General features: G+C 39.7%; 1 protein-coding gene across 4 annotated transcripts in view; it reads left to right on the top strand.

Annotated features, from left to right (window-relative positions):
- LOC119652917 (rho GTPase-activating protein 100F) overlaps positions 1 to 21,200 on the top strand; it is a 120,590-nt gene that overhangs the window by 78,442 nt on the left and 20,948 nt on the right. For all 4 annotated transcript variants that reach the window (XM_038057300.1, XM_038057299.1, XM_038057303.1 and 1 more), the window contains 3 exons: positions 1,471 to 1,695; positions 16,058 to 16,180; positions 16,239 to 16,376. In XM_038057300.1, coding sequence (XP_037913228.1) covers positions 1,471 to 1,695; positions 16,058 to 16,180; positions 16,239 to 16,376 — 486 coding nt within the window. The remainder of the gene's footprint in view (positions 1 to 1,470; positions 1,696 to 16,057; positions 16,181 to 16,238; positions 16,377 to 21,200) is intronic.

Genomic DNA, 21,200 nt, shown 5'->3' on the forward strand with positions numbered 1-21,200 from the left:
GAAACCCTGGTTGCGATCATGAATGTATGTGTGAGCCTTAGTACCACTGCTGTAGGTTTATCTTTTGCGTAGCAATGGATCCGTTGATCGTGAAGCTGAAGAGTAGTCTCATTAAAAATTAGCTTGGAAGAAAAAAGCCATAAACTAAAGAGTGACTATAAATAGGGTGAAGAGGAGATATAAAGAAATATTAGATTGGCTGGAAAGGTAGGAGACAACTTCCGCGTTTATCTACGGTAATGAGAAATCTTATTAACATGAATCGCAAAGCAATAACAATCGCCTCTTATTAGATAATAATAATAATCGTTGGCGCAACAATCCATATTGGAACAGGGCCTTGAAGTGTGTTAGAGCACTTCATTCAAGACGTCAATGGTACACTACAGTACACTGTACGAGGCAATGTGCTCAGCATTGCTCGCCCGAGATTATTACCCTGATTTGACTCAGGTACTCATTCACAGCTGAGTCAACTGGTATCCGACGTCAAATCACGATACAAATTCCACTGCCGCCAGTGAGATTTGAACCGCGACCTTCCGTACGACAGCCTTGCGCTCTAACCACTCAGCTATCCGGACACCCTCTTATTAGAGGGTAAGGATAATCTCGGAGACTTTTTGGGGAAGGAGAATCTAATGTAATAGAAAATGAGGCAATGTGATATAAGGTTGCCATACACCTCTATATGAAACTGTCGGTTTCTGGCAATGTGCTTCAACTACCCCACAATTTTCCTAGAAACGTATACTCCTCATCCATCCGACAACGTTCTAGGCAATTGATTTATTGCTCATCCTGAGATAGTTGATGTCATCGCGATACATAACCCTCAATTGAGGTGTCACTCTTTTTTAATGCGTGAGCTATCCATTGCCATTTCCGCTTTCTGATCAACACGTCCACACGTATTTGGCTCGTGTCTTTCCTCTTTTCCATTCTTCTTCTTCTTTTTCATCAGCCTTTGCCCGTTCACAAACGGGGTCGGTTCGTCGTGATCAGTTTCGCCACTTGGCTCTACCAGATTTTCAGGATTTACGAATGAGTGGGAGTAATTACTCTGCTGAAGCATGGAAAACGTCTGCATGGAGCAAGAAGACTACATATTTTTCTCACGTATTTACTGAACATGTGCAATGATTTTTTCCCATCACATAATTTCGAACAATGCACTGGAAGATAAATCTCTTGTATTTAGTCTTCTTGACATGGAGGGTGTTTGAAGGCTTTATTGGTAAACATAATTTCGCTTTTATTTGGAGGAGCAGTCCCTGTTTTGGGTTATATCTTATAAATAGATTGAGCGTGGACGGCAATATCAGTCGTCTGATGCTGCTAAGCAAACAGCCATTTTAAAATACGTAGAATTTTACCTTCTTTTCATTTTGATAAACGATATTATACGGGAATAGCTTTCTTTTATGTCGCTTAGATTGCGCAATTAAAATTCGTATTTTTTAATTACAGGAAAATGGAAGATCAGTTCCTGATGTTACAGCAAGTCCGGGTCGAGCACCCCCCGGACCATTACCATCTAGTCAAATGCAAACGATGCCCCAACGACAAGGTGCTAAGGAGCCTGTATTGCTGCAGGGTGATTTTCGTAAAGTGTCCGGTATTAGTTCAGAGATATTTCGACAGATAGAAGCTGTTGAAAATGATCACGACCCGAGCACAGCAGCTGCCTTGGAGGTTAGTATACATGTGAATATATTATTATAATATTGCAAGAGCGAATGCTCCTCAATGTTTGCAAATGCAAGACATTTTTAAATTGTTTCTGTCAAACAGTTTTCGTCTGGCAAATTCAATATTTGTGAAAATTATAAGAATGCTGACCTTTCTAATGGAGGTGACCTTAAATCGATGTTTCATTAGTTTAGAAATGTTAGGGATCAAGTAGGAAGAAACAGAAATAAATGAAATAGCGCCCATTGTTCCTTTCGCTAGCGTGTCTAGTTTTAAGTACTTATATTTCGGGAATTTTTGCTCTAATTTCTAACTTTAATTGCCCTCGATCGAGAAAAAGAAAAATTGGTTGCCAAAATATTGATATTTGCAACTACAAATGCCAGCGGAAGGAAACGGCAGCTGTAGTTTCATTGATCTTTAAAAACAACAAGTACAAAAAGTAGTTGTTGAAAGTAGCATGTCTTACCTTAATAGATAGGCCGTTCTATATTAGAAACGTAAAAAGGGAAAAAAAACTTTATATTGATTCGTCCAAGTTGAATTCATCCTCAAATACAATCATAATCATCTTGCCTCCCCTGAAGCTCAGTTTGGCATTGGTGTAATTCTTGTTTACATTTCTTAAACTTGTGATTTTTTGTTCTTTTCTCCCGTTCAATAGCGGGATCGGCTCCCTTGGATTCATTATTTTGCTTGGCCATGGGCTTGATCGAGAGAATTCAAATCACCATCTAACGTATTGAGTCCTCACTGTTTCGGTTGGCTTCTGGGTGGTCTTCAATCCACTTCGATGTTCAGACCAATCTTAGCTTATGAGTTCTCGTCACAGGCAATTACATGGCCATACTATCGAAGACATCTTTCTTGTAATTTTTCCATTATAGATCGCGTATATCTTTATTTTGGATATAATCATAGCGTGTTCCGCAACTGATCCAAGACAATATCTTCGCCTTCACTACCGCGAGGCTCCGTTCATTGTCTTTGGTAGCCGGACAGTACTTGGAACTATAGAGGACAACAACAGAAAGTCACTACCATAGATTTTGGATTTGAGACATTCCTTAATGAATGAAGAAATCTTAGTGCAGATCACCATTGGCTGAAAGCGTTACGTAAATAACTGACTGACAGTGATAGTGCCTATTTTATTGGGGTCGGTCATGAAAAAATTCTGTTTTATCAACATATATTCGCAGACTGTACTATATGAGATGCTAAGAAAAGATCATTTCTATAGAACAGTGTGTAGGGCGCTGGACGCTGGATGTCCATAGCAACAACTAAATATGCAGGCTACACTTCGAACATTGAGCAATGTGAAACCTATCTACTTTTACTTCCGCCTTCTGATGAGTAGGTCCACTGGTATCTCGCCCGTATGTTCACCAAGCACTTCATTTGTTATTTTCTCAACTACAATTACCCCGTTGACGCGATGCGGACATGAATTCCCAAAAGCTTGAAGCTTTGGTAATTTTTAATGTAATTTTTTATACTACTTTTCTATATGGTATTTGTATATTGACGCGAAACAGTCTTAACTTGATGTTTGTGTTGAGGTGGCTGCATTTATAAATTTTAGAAAAAGCAATGAAGGTGGATTGAGCGCTGTGAATGTGACGAGCGATATCAAATTTGATGGCCCGGCGACAGTAACAATGCTACCTAGATATACAAATTGTTCCTCCCTTCGGTGTTCTGTCCATTAATTCAAATAGGAAGAGTGCAATTATCAGTCAGACTAAGAACATTGGTTTTGCTGGACTGTATTTATCTTCAATCCTACATTACCTACATCTTTTATCAAGTCCAGAGCCATTTGGGCAAGTACAACTACTCGGAGATATAGCAAGCTGATGTCAAAAATGCAGTCGAACTGTTTGAGGAAAAATGGCATCGTCAATGAAACCTCTTCATAGTCTCTCAACCAGGGTAACATGAAGAATGTTACGGATTACGAACAGAAAAATATCGATAGCAAGAAGCAACCTTGGCGGACTCCGCTTTGGATTCCAAATCCGCTGAGATTTTATCTCGATTCAGTACGTGACATTTTGCGCCATCATATATTGGCCTGATAGCTTTTACTTTCTTTGGAATGCGTCTCTTATGTAGAACATTCCAGATGCGCTTCCTTTTCACGTTGTCGAAAGCCTTCTCGAAATCAATGAAGAGCAATTGGAACACTGATCTAAACTTCGCACACTTCTGCATAGTGTTACGAAGGGCGTTAACGTGACCAGTACAGGGGGATTCAAAGCAGAAACTAACCGGGTCTCTAATGATCATGCTTTCGAGGTCGGCGTTTTTACTCTCTTTGAAAGCGTTGTTGGAAAAATAATTTCACTTCACTTCTTTTTGGAGGAATAGTCGGTATCCAAATGATATGGTGTCCCATATTATCCGCAACAGGCAGAGCTTCACCGGATGTTATTCGATTTAGATTCGAAGTGAAGCGCTCCTTCCATCTCTTCATCGTGAATGAAAAACTTTCCGTTAACGTCTCCCAAGGGACCATCGAAAGATTTACGAGAATCTGCAAGCTCTTTCGCGATTCGATAAAGTCGTCCCTATTTATTGCAGCTTCTGTTTCCTCATCACCTTAATTTTGGAATTCTTTTTTTATGGCGCATACTACATTGCGCTTCTAGTACTTTTTCACGGCATTGTAGCTGCGGTGCGTTGAGCTCGCCATTGCTCACAGCCATTAGCTCCTTAATTGATTTTCAACATTCCCTTTTGGGGTGTAGCCGAATTTGCAATAAAAGATGACTCTATGACAGAATATTTATATTAATAACTTTGTTTATAAAATTGCACATGGACAGGTAATGATCGGTATGAATAAGTTTGTTTATACTTTACAATACAATTCACAATACAACGTTCTAAATATTGAGCATTAATGATAATGTTCGGGATCAGGTAACATCCATGATCGGAATCATTGACTATGTCCGTTCTGGCCATCTTAAATTTTGTGGGAGTTCTGTTAGGCTATAAAGGACGTAACCCTGATATCTTCATTCTTACAAGGGATAAAGACAGTTTTGATGGTGGCCAATGTTCATCAACATTCTCGTAGTTCTTCGGAGTTAATGTCGACTTCAAAGCAAGGAAGTTATCCTACTGCTTAACGAATAAGCCGAGTGATACTGTCCTCCATGCTGTTGCGAAATTCGATACTCCTAGGGTGAACTTAAGGAAGGCTTTTCAGTTAATTTCAAAAAGTTGAAAACATACTATTATTAAGTTTAGTTGAGCAGATATCGGAGTGGGACAAATTTTGAGGCTTAGATTTCATATACGGCTCGTAAGCGTATTTTTTTTCTCAATTTTTTGGTTTGGGTAGTTTCCGAAAATGTGTCCTGCCTCACTTTAAGTGTGCCTACTTCGGCTCGTTACTTAATTTTACATCCCTCCCTTAGCACGTACGGGAAGCTCCCTTTTAAACTCGACATAAAAAATGTATGCCACTCACTGTATGCGTGCGATTTGATAGTTCCCATATGTCCACTAAATTTCGTTTGAAACAGTGTAGCTGATGTCTGGATTTAAGGGGGTCATCCCGTGTGTCGGATCCGAGGAATCGGATTTTTTTGGCATTAATTGTATCTAGATATAGTATAGAATATATGGACAAAAAAGCACTTTTTAAGAACCGGCACACCTTTTCTTGAAACATATTACTATAGGATTGAGGCTCCTATGTGTTGTTAGTAGCGAATTGTTATGCTTGGGTTCTATTGGCAAAATGATCATTAAATTTTTCAACACTCTATAAAACATAAATTTGTCTTCCTAAATATGAACGAAAATATGTAAATTTCAATGTTGTAAAGATTCCAGGTCAATTTATCACCATTCTTGTCACGCCGCATAACTCAAAGTACTCTTCATGGAAACTATCGAGGTCTTCCGGCATCAATGAAGAACACTATGTACTCACACCCTAACGCCAAAGCTTAATATCTGCGATAATTTATCTATTATATTTCGCACTCACAAAGCAGGTAAATGGGGATCAGACGAGAATATTTCTGGTGTTTAGAGCGATGTTGTACTCGAATTTCATTTCGTCGACGCTCTTTGTAATTAACTACTCGAGAACCAATTTGTGGGGATTTATCGAAAATATTCGCCTCTGTTACCATGTGCATATTTAGCAGAAATGTTTATCTACTGACTGACAATACGGCATGACTGCTAGACAAGTTCTGGAGATGCTAAATGATGAGTGATGAGGCACATTTTACACTCCAAGGATGAATAAATAGATAAAAGTGCTGTTTCTAGGCACTGAAAACCATGGAGAAATGTAGGAAGAATCTTCAGGTTAACCACGTGTATATCCTTTCACGATATAATTGAGAATGTCATGTGTGGTTTATTACTCATAAATTTTAAAAAAATGTAGAAGTACTTTGCCTTTGTTTCAAATTATATACTTATTTCTGTGTGTATATTGCACTTGTAAGTTTCAACTTGCCGTTGACAATATCCAGGTTTAAGTAAATTTTCCAATGAGATCAAATGGGGTTATCCTTGGTCTTAAGCAAAATGAAACAGCCTGAACTTGGTATTCTTTTCGTATGATTGTTTGTATCCATAGCGGCGAATATTTGTAGTTATACTCTTTTGTCGCTGGATGGATATTGTATCTTAGCTCGTCTGGGGGGTTCACTGTTTTTTTGACGAAAGCATCTTTTATTTTATAGTTAATTTTTCAAATGATATTTCTATAGCTTCTAAATTCGGTTTCAGCCAAGTGGCTATAAAGTTGTAAAGCTAAAAATATAGAAATGCAGTCATACCCACCCTGAGTTCACCAAGGTACCAGTAGTGTTATCAATGTTCTCTTTATATTTCGTGATACGTTGATAGTAAATTAATTCCGTAAAAGACGACTTGAAGCCGGTTTGAAAAATTAGCGGGGATGAGTCATTCGCGGTCGAGTATGAATGTTCGGGTCATGCCCGTGGAACCCCTCCACATCTTTCATCCAGGAGGATCCAGAGCGAAAACCAGTCTGCTCTCTCTCGATAAAGACTTCGAGGTGCCTTTTCATGCGTTCCAGCATGTCTGTCTGTCACACGCACTTTTCTCTAAAACGGCTAAACCGATCCGAACGAAATTTGGTGGATAAATGGGAACTATGAAATTCCACGCATACAGCGAGTGACATAAATTTAGGTGGAGTTTAAAGGGGGGCTCCCCATACTTGCAAAGGTAGGATTTAAAATTTTTTTCACCAGATATAGTTGTCTAGGGTATCAGTCTCGGTTAGTACTTTCTCAAACTGATATCAGTTTTGACATGAACACTAAAGTGCGCGAGTAAGGAGTAAAAATGTGCACACTTAAAGTGAGACAGGGCGCATTTTCGGAAACTACCCAACCCAAAATCCGAAAAAAATCAGGATGGTGCGCTTGTATGAAATCTAGGCCTCAAAATATGTGGCATTTCGATATCTGCTCAAATAAACTTACTATTAGTATATTACCAACTTTAAGAAATTGACCGAAAAACCCACCTTAAGTTCATCCTAGCAATATCAATGCAACAGCATAGAGGGCAACATCTTGCATACACATGCCAAATTTCATGGAAATCGGGCCATTAACACCAAAGTTATAATAGTTCAAACTAAGGAATTTCGCGCGAATTTTCTGCTTCTAAAACCATGCAAATAAGATACTGATGTCATAATTAACGAGAATAATTCGCGTGAAATGTTAAAGTCACATTTATGAGGAATCTACTTCTCAGCAGCTCTTTTTAAGGTTTTGTGTAAAACACTTATGTGAAATCTAAACCTCGAAACATGTCCAATTCCGATATTTGCCCAAATAAACATACATTACCAACTTTTAGAAATTTACTAAATTTGGAACTGGCATAGAGGCATGTCAAGTTTCATGAAATTCCTACTGTTTGGAAAACAAAACTTTATTAAAATCGGTTCAGTGCCTGTCTGTCTGTCTGTCACAGGCACTTTTCTCAGAAACGGCTATACCGATTGAAACGAAATTTGGTGAGAAGGTGGGAACTGTGAACGCCCAGACATGCGATGAGTGATATCTTTCTACGTTGAGGTTAAGGAGGGGTCAATCAAAATATCAATATCACACTACAGTGAGTAGTTTGACATGCTAAATGCATATGTATAACGGACTACGTACAAATGGGATAGTTCTGCATTCAAATATGCTCTAGAAGAAGCAAACAAAACCTTTCATACCTGAAAACTTCTGGTTTCCCGACTTGTTTGTATTTGTTCTAGGTTAAGTTCTTCACATTTGTTAATAATATTAAACTCAAGTGTGACTCGTACGAGGTTGACTATTACCAATACAGTGTTTTCAATCAAATGATTTATTTAAATGGCTTTCAAAAAATAGAGAGCAATGGAATCTTTAACTATGTGCACACAGAACTGCCATGCACTCCTCGTTCCTCACATAGGGACACAACAATACCTTTTATACTTGAAGCGTATAGCTTCCGGTTTCCCGATTTGTTTTTAATCTTTTTTGCGACAATAGGAAACATGCAACTACCGCTCCAATTATCGCAGCCAGATTCGATGCCTTCTTTCGGAATATTAACATCCATTTCCTCTTAGAATGACCATTTCCGCTCATTTTTTGTTTTAAGGCGATTCGTTTTCTACCCAGAAGTTAGGTAATACAAAACCTTGCTAAAATCGGCTCACTGTCTGTCTGTCACGCTCACTTTTCTCAGAAATGATTGTATCGATTGACACCAGGGTGCAAACTGTGAACGCGCACGCATGCAATAAATTACATCGTTTTATGCGGAACCTAAGGGGTCTCCGTGTATGCAAAAGTGTGGTGTTAACTTTTTTTACCAAATATAGTCATGTGGAATATCAATATCAATCAATGCTGGCCTCAGTTCTGACATTTAATGCAAAAGAGCGGAGAACGGGGGCTGAAAGGAGTTCACTTCTTTCACGAACCGACCAATTTTAAAAAATTATAATTTCGCACTATACGGTGCCTAGGCTCCGAAATACCCTCTATACGAATGTCTGTTTAATAAAGTTAATAATAGTATATTACTATAATTTTTAATAATTGACTGTAAATCATCATTAACGGCACAACAACCGGTATCGGGTCTAGGCCTGCTTTAATAAGGAACTCCTGGTTTTCCGCCGAGGTCCACCAATTCGATGTCCCTAAAAGCTGTCTGGCGTCCTGACCTACGCCATCGCTCCATCTTAGGCAGGGTCTGCCTCGTCTTCTTGACCTACCATAGATATTGCCCTTATAGACTCTCCGGGCAGGATCATCCTCATCCATACGGATTAAGTGACCCGCCCACCGTAACCTATTGAGCCGCATTTTATCCACAATTGACTGTAAAACTCCCCTTAAATTCAATCATGAATTTTTGTAGTAATATAGACTATAATATAATGCATGATGTTACCAAGTTTGGTGGAAATCGCACTATTACTAACAAAGTTATAGTAAATCAAATTTATCTCTTCAGTGCAAGTTCTACGACTTTGAATGTCAGCATCACGCTGAAGTGAATATTCTTACATCATACACTCGTCCACAAAATTATACGTCCACCCATTTTTGAAAATTATTAGACTAATTTCTTTTATTTACGAGATTTTGACGTATTTAATTCAAGTACTTGGACAAATTTTGTATACGTTAAGCACATTATAACAATATTTTACTAGAAAAAAAAGCAGTTTTTGCAAAATGTGCCTGTACAAAATTATACGTCCACTTTGCATAACAACCATTTATTTTTATAATATTAAGAAGTGAAATTTAATAATGGGTAACATCTACTTTTCGGTTAATTATCCGAAAAAGACAGTTATGCGGATTAAGTTTTGAAACAAATTATTGTCTAATTCGCCCCAAGTAAGAGAAATTGGGATCTTAAACCCTTCAATTGTTTGGGTTTAAAGATAATTAGCGTGGGCACGTTTAACAAGGATTGTCCAATTCTTCTCAATAAGATTTAGATCAGAAATGTGTTGGTTAAGTTAGTAGAGAAATCTGAGAAGAAGAAAATTTGTATATAAACTGTTATACGCAAATTCTAATCTGTAATCTTTGTTAATGAAGGTGCTTTGAATATTTTAGATATTTAAATAATCTTCCTTTAGCAATCTGTCTTACAGTCTCAGACAGCATATCGAGTTCGGAATTCACATTCGTAATGCAACATTTACCGCGTGTTTGATGTTGAGCTGAATGCTTTTTGAACAAGGAATTACTGTACGCTTTGTTTCACTATCCTCCGACTGGAATATGTATATATACGATGACCAAGAATTTCAGTTTTCTAAACTTCACGGAGAGGTTTACATCATCCCATCGTATGCAGGACGAAAGTATATACTTCCTTGAAAGGCAATCCATACAGTATATGTATAGTATATCTAAAATACGAAAAACCATAATGGACCTATAATTTTGTGGAAGTTGTGTTTACAAAAAAAAAAAAAATCACATATCTCTGCAAACCAATATTGAGTATTTTCTATAATAATAAAGTAATTTTGCTTTAGGTACTAGTAAAATATCTCAATAAACAAATTTCAATAGTTTCCGACGATGACGTCATACAGGCTGTAGAGTGCACGAAATTCACAAAAAATGGCAAAGTTTTACCCCCTATAACTTTGTTAATAATAATTGGATTTTCTTCTGTGCATTGTGTTATACCTTATACCCATGCCCAATTTTGTACTTCTGGTAAGGGGGGTGCCCGGGTAAATTTCCAAAATGTGGAAATATACCATTATTAACTTTATTTGTGTAGATATCGGAACCGGATGTATTTTAGATTTCGCAGAGATACACCATTGTGATGTCAGATTTTTCGGTTGGATAAGTTCTGAGAACGAGACCTATTACACTTTTTGATGGTCATATTTTGGACCCTCCCCCCGTATCCGGATAGCTGAGTGGTTAGAGCACAAAGCTGTCGTATGGAAGGTCCCGGTTCAAATCTCACTGGTGGTAGTGGGGTTTGTATTGTGATTTGACGTCGGATACCAGTCAAATTAGGGTAATAATCTCGGGCGAGCGCAATCCTGACCACATTGCCTCCTACAGTCTACTGTAGTGTACCTTTAGGGCTTTGAATGAAGTGCTCTTACACACTTCAAGGCCAACGATTATTATTATTTTGAACCCTCCCCTATGTTTCACCCAATATCAAATATGGAACCAGTTGCGAAAAATGCTAATTGATTTCGTTTGATACCTCACATGACCACATTCTGTGAAAAAAAATTTTGCACCCACTATTCACATGTATGGGGAGCCCCCCCTTAAAGTTAACACAAAAACGTGTAAAGGGAACAGCAGATTACATACTCTCACCATTGTGGTTTTGTGGGAGTTGTTCATCTACACCCATACGGATTATATGACCGGCCTACTGCAGCTTATTGAGGTGGATTTTGTCCAGAACCACACGGTCGTGGTATGTCAAAAATAGGAATGGATTTAGTCACGAGCGTAAGGTGATCAACGTCACGGTCGGTGGCATGGTGTCTTTCCACAGTAGTTTGACTCGACCATTTTCCAAGATTTTCTAGTTAGCATACTTATAATGAAGGTCGTATTTGCCACAAAGTCATACCAGTTATACCAGTCGCCAGGTTTTAATGGAGACGGAACTATGACGACTGGTGCACTCAGTACTGCTCAGTATACTGCACGTAGATTTCATGTGCTAGGTGGTATCCTTTTCCGAGTTGTTTAATCTACAAGACATGAAGAACGTACCGTTGTTGTTTGCGAGAACTACACTTACTCGTCATCCGTGTTTACAGACTCTAAAATGGGTATAAAAAGAGCGGAATGGTGAAAGTATAGATTGCCATGCATTCATATTTGCCGAACACCTCAGCTTCCAGGATAAGATCGCTCAAATTCGGCGACAAATTACACTTATTATTGCTACAGCAACTGTTGTTGCTCACAATATGTCAAGGTGTGTGTATGTTATTTGATTCTATATCGTTAATTTGGCTGCCATTTTAACTATATCCTGCATTGACTATGAGTTTTTTTCTGAATAATTGTTTTCATATGACATTTCTTCAAATCCAATTGCATGTTGAGGTTCCTTCTGATCTGCAAGGTGATGTCCATCGAGGAGTCAAACTCGTTTTCATCCTTAGCTTAAAATTTAATATGTCCAATATACTCTACATTTCGTATTTGCTGGTACAACGGTTTCAAAGCCAAACAAAACCACAGCCGTCTTAGAGAATTGCCTTGGTAGATTCGACCACTTAAGGGATACCTCTCCTGATTTTTGTGAGGATCCCAATAGCTTCAAGTTCCTATTCTCCCTTGCTGTTTTTAGGAGAATTACCGCATTTGATTGATTTTGCACAAGCGCACCCTTAAACTCAACACAAAATGGCGCCACGCACTGTATGTAAAGGAATTCACTGCACACATGTTTTCATCGAATTTCGTAACAATAGCCTTAGCCGTTTCCGAATAAATCGGGTGTGACACACGAACTGACATTGAATCGATACTAATAAGGTTTTGTTTCGCACAAAACCTTAAAAAGGAGACGTAATTCAGTGCAGATATCTTGGGAATCAGAAGACCTTTATTAGAGAGTAGAAAAGGGAGATGACCGTTAAGATTGCAAAGAAGAGCACCCGTTTTAAGTGTGACATTTCGAGGTTATCTGCGTATTCCCTGCGTTGCAAGACATTTTTCGTTGAAGAAATTCTGCAACGCATTAACGAGCATTTCAAAAGGTTAATCAGTAGAAAGCAGGTACGTTTCCGCTGGGAATACTCCTGTATTGACCATATGAACACCCTACAGATAATTTGGCAACAGTGCGCGGAATTAAGATCTTCGCTTCACCTGCGCGCCATCGATTTGTCGAAAGCTTTCGATATCATGAACAGGAATGTATTTGGTATGCTCTCCGCACTAGGAGCGTTCCAGAGAAGATAATAGCTCACTGATATTATTTCTTCTTGTTACCGGTGACGTTTTTCATTTTGCCTTGTCCGAATGGCGTAAAAGAGTTCAATGGATAATGACATCTTTCCTCAAATACCTCGACTACTCTGAAGGTATCTGTTTGCGATCTCACCGAGTCATCGAACCTGGGCAAAGGCCTTTGGATTTGCAAAGCGAGGTAGGTAGATTGAGAATGAAGGTAAAGTCCAACAATCAGTTTGGCGAATCATCACGTTCTCTTTTTCTGTATTAATCGATAAAACCTCGATGGCGTCAACCAATTTTTACATCAAGGAAGCAGCTTGGTTTTTGCCACCGGTGACACCGAGCACCGCTTTCGCTGCCCTGGCTAAAACCTAAAAATGCGGTCACCTCAACACTAACATCCAGTTGACACTGTTCTGTGCTAGTGTGCTTTCTCTGTTGCTGTATGGAAGTAACACGTGGAAAGTGAACCCCACTGTTATTTAAAAACTCCAAACCTTCATCAACATTTGTCCGCATAGTATCATCGGGGTGCACTGGTCTGATACTATTTCCAGCAAAGAATTTGGTCGACGCATAATGGATAGGACCGGCTATTATGACGTACGAAGGAGTAAATCATCATCATCGACGGTGCAACAACCGGTATCCTGCCTTGATAAGGAACTATAGACATCCCGGTTTTGCACCGAGGTCCACTAATTCGATATCCCTAAAAGCTGTCTGGCGTTCTGGCCTACGCATCTTTCCATCTGAGGCAGGGTCTGCCTCATCTTCTTTTTCTACCATAGATATTGCCCTTGTAGATTTTTCGGGTGGGACCATCCTCATCCATACGGATTAAATGACCCGCCCACCGTAACCTATTGAGCCGGATTTTATCCACATGATATTGTTCATAGATTTCGTAGTTATGTAGTCTACGGAATCGTCCGTCCTCAAGTAGGGGGCCAAAAATTCTTCGGAGGATTCTTCTCTCGAACGCGGCCAAGAGTTCATAATTTTTTTTGCTAAGAACCCAAGTCTCCGAGGAATGAGGACTGGCTACCAACAACAGCGCGCGGGTTTCACCATCGTAGTTGTTATCGAGTATGATTTTCGACGCTGGATAGGAAAAATTACCAACGGTTTCAAAGTTATAGTCTTTATTTTTCCTGTTTGATCAGTGCGGTCTGATGTTGTTGGTTGGTTGGTTTTTGGTACTAACGTTGCCACCATATATTTTGTCTTGCCTTCATTGACGTGCAGTCCAAAGTCTCGCCGGAGGTAAATAGCAACCATATGTTCAGTGCGGTAGTTATGGTAGTATAATGTTGGTGACAAAGGAATACCCTATCATGCATCCTCTTTAAACTTACTCTGGAAAAAGTGATCCGCAGGGCACATGTTAATACAAGAGGTACCATCCTCTTCAAGCCCTCCCAACTACTGGTCTATGCTGACCATATTGACATTATGGGAAGAATAACCCGAGATGTACAGTCTGCCTTTATCCGGATCGAACTTGTAGGGATTGATGCATGATTTTGGGCTGCACATTAATGAAGAAAGCATTAACAACATTAAATGGTGCTAATCAAACTAGAACAATAAAGATAGGAGACTAGAATTTTGAAATTGTTGATAATTTCCCCTGTCTAGGGTCTAAAATCGCAATCGATAACAGTTATGGCGACAAAATGGATGGAAAATTCCGTAGCCTCCATAACGATGAAATTTATGAGCAATACTACTATCGCATGGTTGTGGATAAAATCCGGCTCAATAGTTTTGCAGCGAGGGGGTCACCTAATCCATATGGGTGAGGATGATCCTGCCCGGAAAGCTTATAAGGGTAACATCTATGGTAGAAAAAGAACACGAGGCAGACCCTGTCTCAGATGTAAAGATGGCGTAGGCCAGGACGCCAGACAGCTTGTAGGGATATCGAATTGGTGGACTTTGACGCAAAACCAGGATGTTTGGAGTTCCTACACAGGCTTGGACCGGATACCGGTTGATGATGTGTGTTGTTAAATGCCATCTATAGATAAGATTTTCCCCGCTATTTTACTAGACTGGGCAACTCCAGAGCATCATCGGCCAATAAAAGGAGGAGGATTGCATGAAGATAAATTTGTAACTGGCGGTATTTGGTGGGTCCTTGTAGATTTTTGGAACTAGGTGTTATACGAGTATGGATATTGGGGCACATTGCTTTATGATTAAGGATGGAATTTCGTTAGGATCAATAATTTCTCTTTTTTGGACAGCGCGATTGTTGTCGCAACGATATCTGTTCCGGTGGAGTTAATGAGGAGACTTGCTGACTTTGTTTTTCTGAGCGCATGTTTGTTTTGGTGGCAGCTAAGGTTAGAATATTTTCACTGATTGATTTGTCGAAGATGAAGACATCACTTATGAAGGGAGGGGACTGCAGAGAGTATCCATCCGTTGCACAGGGGTTATATTTGATACCATTTTATATACCAATGCAGAGTGAAAAGAGATTTCGATAGTTCAAAGAGAGAACTGGGTTAACTTCTTCTCAAACCTTGTTTGTGGTGAACTGACCTGGGTTTGTCATTTTTTATTGTTTTGATACAGAAATCTAGGATTGTCTAGTTTGAATTTCAGGCTTGAGTTCATGAATTTTCCAAATTTTGAAAGCCCGAAGCAGAGAGTTTCATTCGACGTATGATTTTGTTAGCAATTCGGACAAGATCGCCGTTGCAAACTGTTTTCAGGAGAAGATAGTTGGTTGGGTAGGTCGAGGTAGGAGTCGTCATCTCTCTCGTTGTACTCGTTCTAAGTGGCATCCGATAGGTTGCACTTTACGAAAAAGTAGCGAATGCATTCCTGGCTATGCCATATAACGGAATCCACTTTCCCAGAGTAGCCGACAAATAGGCCGCCCACATGCCACGAAATATTAGAGGACGAGTGCAGGGCTTCTAGGGAAGACTTGAGGAGAGGTGAAGCTCATTTCATCGAGCTGGAAATGGTGGCAGGTGGGCCTGGTGGATGCGTTATGCTGAATTTAGCAGATATTGGTCACCATATATTGTATTCATTCTACGTAGAAGGATTACACTGAAAGTGGCAAATTATTGCTTGTGTACGAGTTGTTTAGGCTGTTCAGAGGTTGTAGAGACGGTTTATCCACGTATAAAACTAAAAAAATCCACGTATAAAACTATTAAGTACCAGACTTATGCGCTTGTTACGTGAACCTATTGAAGGCCCAATGTACCTAGGGATTGGTTCATATATGTTAGTAGGAGATAGCAACAGACTGAGGAGGTTTTGTTTTGAATGAATCAATTATTAATATAAAATTAGTATGTATTTCCAATAATTCTAAATTGGTTTTATTTTCATGTTTCCAGGCGGTTGAGAGACGAGGTGAGATGATTGTTCGTATATTGGAACCGAGATGTATAGGTGGAAAACAAGCGGTTGAAGCTGCACAAAAATTAATGTCTAAAGGTGATGCTCGACATACTGTACAGGTAACCGTAGCTCTTGTGGTAAATAGTAAACACAACTCTAACGATATTGCCTTTGTAGTTAGTAGAAATTGTTAAACGGCCCGGACAAACGCTAGGACTTTATATTAGGGAAGGTAATGGTGCCGATCGATCAGACGGTGTTTTCATATCACGAATAGCTTTAGAATCAGCGGTATACAATAGCGGATGTCTCAGGGTAAGTAGAAATACTGTCCCGATAATCTCTGTGTCAGCATGTTTGCGTTAGATATGCGTCAATGTGCGCAGATTACATATTTTATTAGTTCTTTTTGCATACGATGCATATGCAAATGGTATTATCTGAGTGCTTCCCTCTAGTTATCAACGTTATATACGACTTATTGTCCTCCTTGATGTGCGGGTGGTAAATGCAAATTATTGGAGCTTAGGGAAAAATTTGTATCTTTGGCTCGGAACCGCATTACGTATGCAGCAAGAGGAGCTCCAATCCTCCGATATATTTTGCATAGTCTCTAATAGGATAACTGCAAAAAGTTCGTTCAATTGGAGTAAATAAACGTGTAGGTACGCTTACAGAATTCGAAGCAGCCTTACTGTAAGCCAGCCTGCAGTCGACTTATATTATTCGGAGTCAACTTATAACGAAACGCACCTAACATGTATCGTCAATATTAAATTAGATAAAAAATATTAATCCACTTGGGAACAAGCAATTTAGATCCATTTCTAATATAGGTTGATAATTTCATATTATAATTACTAATGGAAAATCCTTTCCGAAGTAAAGCCAAATCAAATTGGTATCGATTTCCAAGTGAGCAGTATCAAATGGTTGGTAATTAATACAAGAAGAGAGAAGGGTGAAAAATCCTATCACTCATTTCCTCCGTGCATTAACTGTGTATAGGAATACGATGGAAATATTGAAACCTTAATTTTTCCAATGGCAAGAATATTTCCTTCCTCTGTAATTATTTGTTCGTACAATCCATTGTTTCTAATGTCTATGTACATGCACTACAATGGAGACATCCCCGCTCCCAAGTTTCCTTTACCGGTCATCGGCTTATGTATATGCGGTTATCTATTACAGTTTAACTCAATCGAATAAACGTTGATTGGAACAATTTTTTTGACTAAAGTATGAAAGGCATATTTGTAAATACTCACATCCTTGCTATGGGAGTACTGTTTGCACATTGCGTATAAGAAAGCTAGCAGTTATCCTTTCAACATTGTTCAGCAATGAACAAATGATTAATGCAAGCAGAACAATTGCTTATTTAATGGGACACACGATAGGTTATAGATATTTTTGAAAATAATATAGAATAAGCATAACACACTTCGCCTGTCAACTTGTCTTTTCGAGTCATTGCAGCTTTTGATGTTGATAGCTATAATAGCTGCTTAGTAGCATGAATTTCCGGTACCTATAGCGCACCCCTCATTCGAATCTCATGGCTGGCTTGCGCAGCCACGGAATTGCTAATTGAAGGTGCATATTCTGGTTCTATGATTAGTGAACAAACGTTCGCCGCATTCCAACCCCACTGACATGTTAGCTTTCTCCTTATCAGATCTTCAGGTACCAGCATCTCTCCTACAGTTTCTTCTAAGCTCCTCTTTTTTTTCACTAATATTGAACAGCAAGAGGACACGAATTGAATGCATTTATCACGTCTAGGGTCGCCACCACCCAATATTTGCTAGTGCTATCCTTTTCGTAAAAGGCGCTCTTGGCCAAGTCATTAACAAATGTGTTGGCATCAATGGTTAATCCGGCTTTGCGGATAGTAAACTGCCAACATCTCTTTCTCAGGTTTGAAATAATTGCAGCCGAGCGGAAAACTGACCGCATTTACTCCTGCAGGGTACTGTAATTCTGTAGTGTACCGTCGGTCTTTAATGAAGGGTTCTCACACACATCAAGACCCTGACCCAATTGGATTGTTGTGGCAACGATTAGTACTTTTATACTGTCGATTTAAAAGGCCTCCTTGACCCTCCGAAGCCGGTATCAACTTATTGTCGATTATCAGCTCATAGTGTGCAGTTACATATGGGCATATGGGTCTACATATAGAGATGACTCACTTAAAGGTTTATTCGTTTTGGGCAGCCGTACCAATTTCTGCCGCTTCCATATTGCAGGAAATATTCTGTCGGATATGTCGAGTCTAGATCTCACGACAAGCTGAAGGGCCCTATTTGGTATTTCATTCAGGCTCTGAGCCTTGTTGACCCCTATTCTATTTACATGCGCCGGAATTGCCGTTAAAATAAGAGATCTGATGGATGATTTTCAACAAGAAAGTAGGTCACGTGATCTGCGGAGATGGCCGGCTTGTGGATCGTTCCATTACAACTCTTTAGGCACTCCCCTATGGGCTTACATTCGTCTCAGAGCAGAGTTCCTTAAAGCGTTCCTTTTACACCCCTCGATGGCGAGCTGCGCTGCCTGTGGGTTCAAGTGGGGAATCGTGCTGTAAGACTCGGATGCCGTACTCCTTAGTTACGAGAGCGATGTTGGATAGGCCTTGCATCCATTGGTATGTATATAAACGAGTACTGTGGTGCTAGTCACAGCGGGGCTCTGATTATGGTCTCCAAATCAATCCATCCTCTAAGAGGACCGTGAGATTATGTCTTCACGGCAGCACTCTTAGTTGGTTATTCTAGCCACACCTCCATGTAAGTTTGGCCATCTGAAGCTTTTGGAGTAGAATTTGATGTCCTTCTTGACTCTGGTATGCTGTTACTCTATTGTGAGGATCTCTCCATAGTTCAGGGATAATAGCCTGGTGAACGCGGTGAATATAACCTTCGCTATCGTGAACCAGTGCAAAGCTGAGCCCACACACAGCAATCTCCTTTGGACTTCATACCCTCGCATTGAGAAAAAGGTTGTCCATCTTCAAATGCAGACAATCTGAGACTGAGTGATAGATAATAGCTTTCAGATCGTTTATTTTCGCCCACAAAAGCAACTGGCCAACTGACTCATGGAGCACTGTATACCTTGGCGATCATAGGCGAATATTGCCGCTCCATCGGTAGAATCTGTGAACCATACGCCGCCGTGACGAGTTGGAACTGTGAACCTCAGGCATGCAGTAAACTATATCCGTACACGCTGAACCTAGGGAGGGCCATATACGAAATACTATTTTACCGAATATAATTATGTCGGGTATCAAATGATTGGTCCTTTTCGAAGCAAATCTGTAAAAAAATTATGGTGTTTTTAGGCCACGCACGGTGTCTGTTCAAATAAAATTAAATTTGGTATGTTTAGGTAGGTTTAGGTTTTGGTTTAGGAGATTAGGCACTAGGACTGAAGAAGGAGGCACGTGGTCTCCGAAACGATCGTATACGGGGAAAAATAAAAATATTTACAGGATAAGGAAAAAAACCTAGTTCTCATTTTTCAACTTATATGTTTTTATATTTTGTAAAATTACTGTGAACTTCCCTTGAGTTTATTTTATATCCGAAATTTTTCGCAGTCATATAGGTATTAATATGGAACAACATAGTGGAAATAATTATCAAAGTTATAGCATATCAAAATTCGTTACTAATTGGGTTGGGATGATCACAGCTTTTAACGCTGCGTGATTATCGGGAAGAATATGAATTTTGCCACGCCTGTATGTCCACGTTCAACTTTTTATATACAGGTGTATGACATGCACTTTTGTCTGGTGTTAGTCAGTTAGGGTCACTTAATCCGTATGGATAAGGATGATCCCACCCGGAAAGTCTATAAGGGCAATATCTATGGTAGAAAAAGAAGACGAGGCAGACCCTGCCTAAGATGGAGCGATGGCGTAGGTCAGGACGCCAGACAGCTTTTAGAGATATCGAATTGGTGGACCTCGGCGCAAAACCGGGATGTCTGGAGTTCCTTATTAAGGCAGGCCTAGATCGGATACCGGTTGTTGCGCCGTTGATGATGATGATGGTAGCCGTAGGGTTGTCCATATGTCATGTTTTCATTCATTTCTCTGTCCCTGCCGCATTTATTACACCGTGCACTACAATGCCGGCTCCTCAGATGTATGTTCCCAGAGGAATCCCAATCCTCTCTTGATGTGTTTACTTTGGAATCCTGGTAGAAATTTGGCAACGTAAAGTCACATATTTCTTTGTTTGAGGATTGAAAGATCCTAAACCCGCATCCACTTGATGTCGGACCGGACCAAATGGGGAGCAACTTAATCCCTCTTGTTTTGGTCCATGCACCTTTCGTTTGGGTTTAACAATCCTAGCTCAAAAAAAAAAAAATAAAAAGCGAAGACGGCTTCATGGTTTCGTACCAGGACAGAGGCAACTCGTCAGACGCTGCCTCGCCTTTGCCCAGGGAAGAGCGTGACCAAAATCACAGCCCGTTTCTGAGTTTTCGCTTTAATTTTATGGATAACTTTACTGAACCTGTGTGTTAAAGGTACTCATATGCCATTTAGTGTAGCCTTCATTGCATTCATAACACAGTGCCTATCTAGCTTTTGAAGCCAAGATAGTGCCTTTAGCGGCTATCCTTTTCTCTACTTTTTGCCATCATACCAGAGCTTCATAGATAAGCATGAGACTTGCCACAATGCCACAACTTAACATATTCAGTGTACCAAGTATAGTTTTTATTGCCTTGTTTTACCTATGGTGTTTATTGTGCCCCGGCCGCTGTTGATTATATGCTGAAGATTGTAAGTCGTACCTGCGTATATGCGGTATTCACCATGAAGTTGAAAATCAATCTCTGGGTCCGTTAGACCTTCCCCTGCTCATGGATTGTTCTTTTTCGAGGTTTTTCAAGTGCCATCAGAAAAAGAACTGGGCTTATCGCAGATTCGTGTTATTTTACCGGTCGAATTGCCGATCAGAATCATTTCAGCTGTCATGAGAGTCCGAGACGTTTCTGAAGCCACAGTAACCTACAGGTGGCCCTCCTTTAAATCGCTTTCATCTTATCAGCATTACATGTCGTATCCCATGCCATTTCGCAAATGATCACTGCCTAGAACAGTATGCAGTT

This window comes from Hermetia illucens, chromosome 3, assembly GCF_905115235.1.
Source record: "Hermetia illucens chromosome 3, iHerIll2.2.curated.20191125, whole genome shotgun sequence".
NCBI lineage: Eukaryota > Metazoa > Arthropoda > Insecta > Diptera > Stratiomyidae > Hermetia > Hermetia illucens.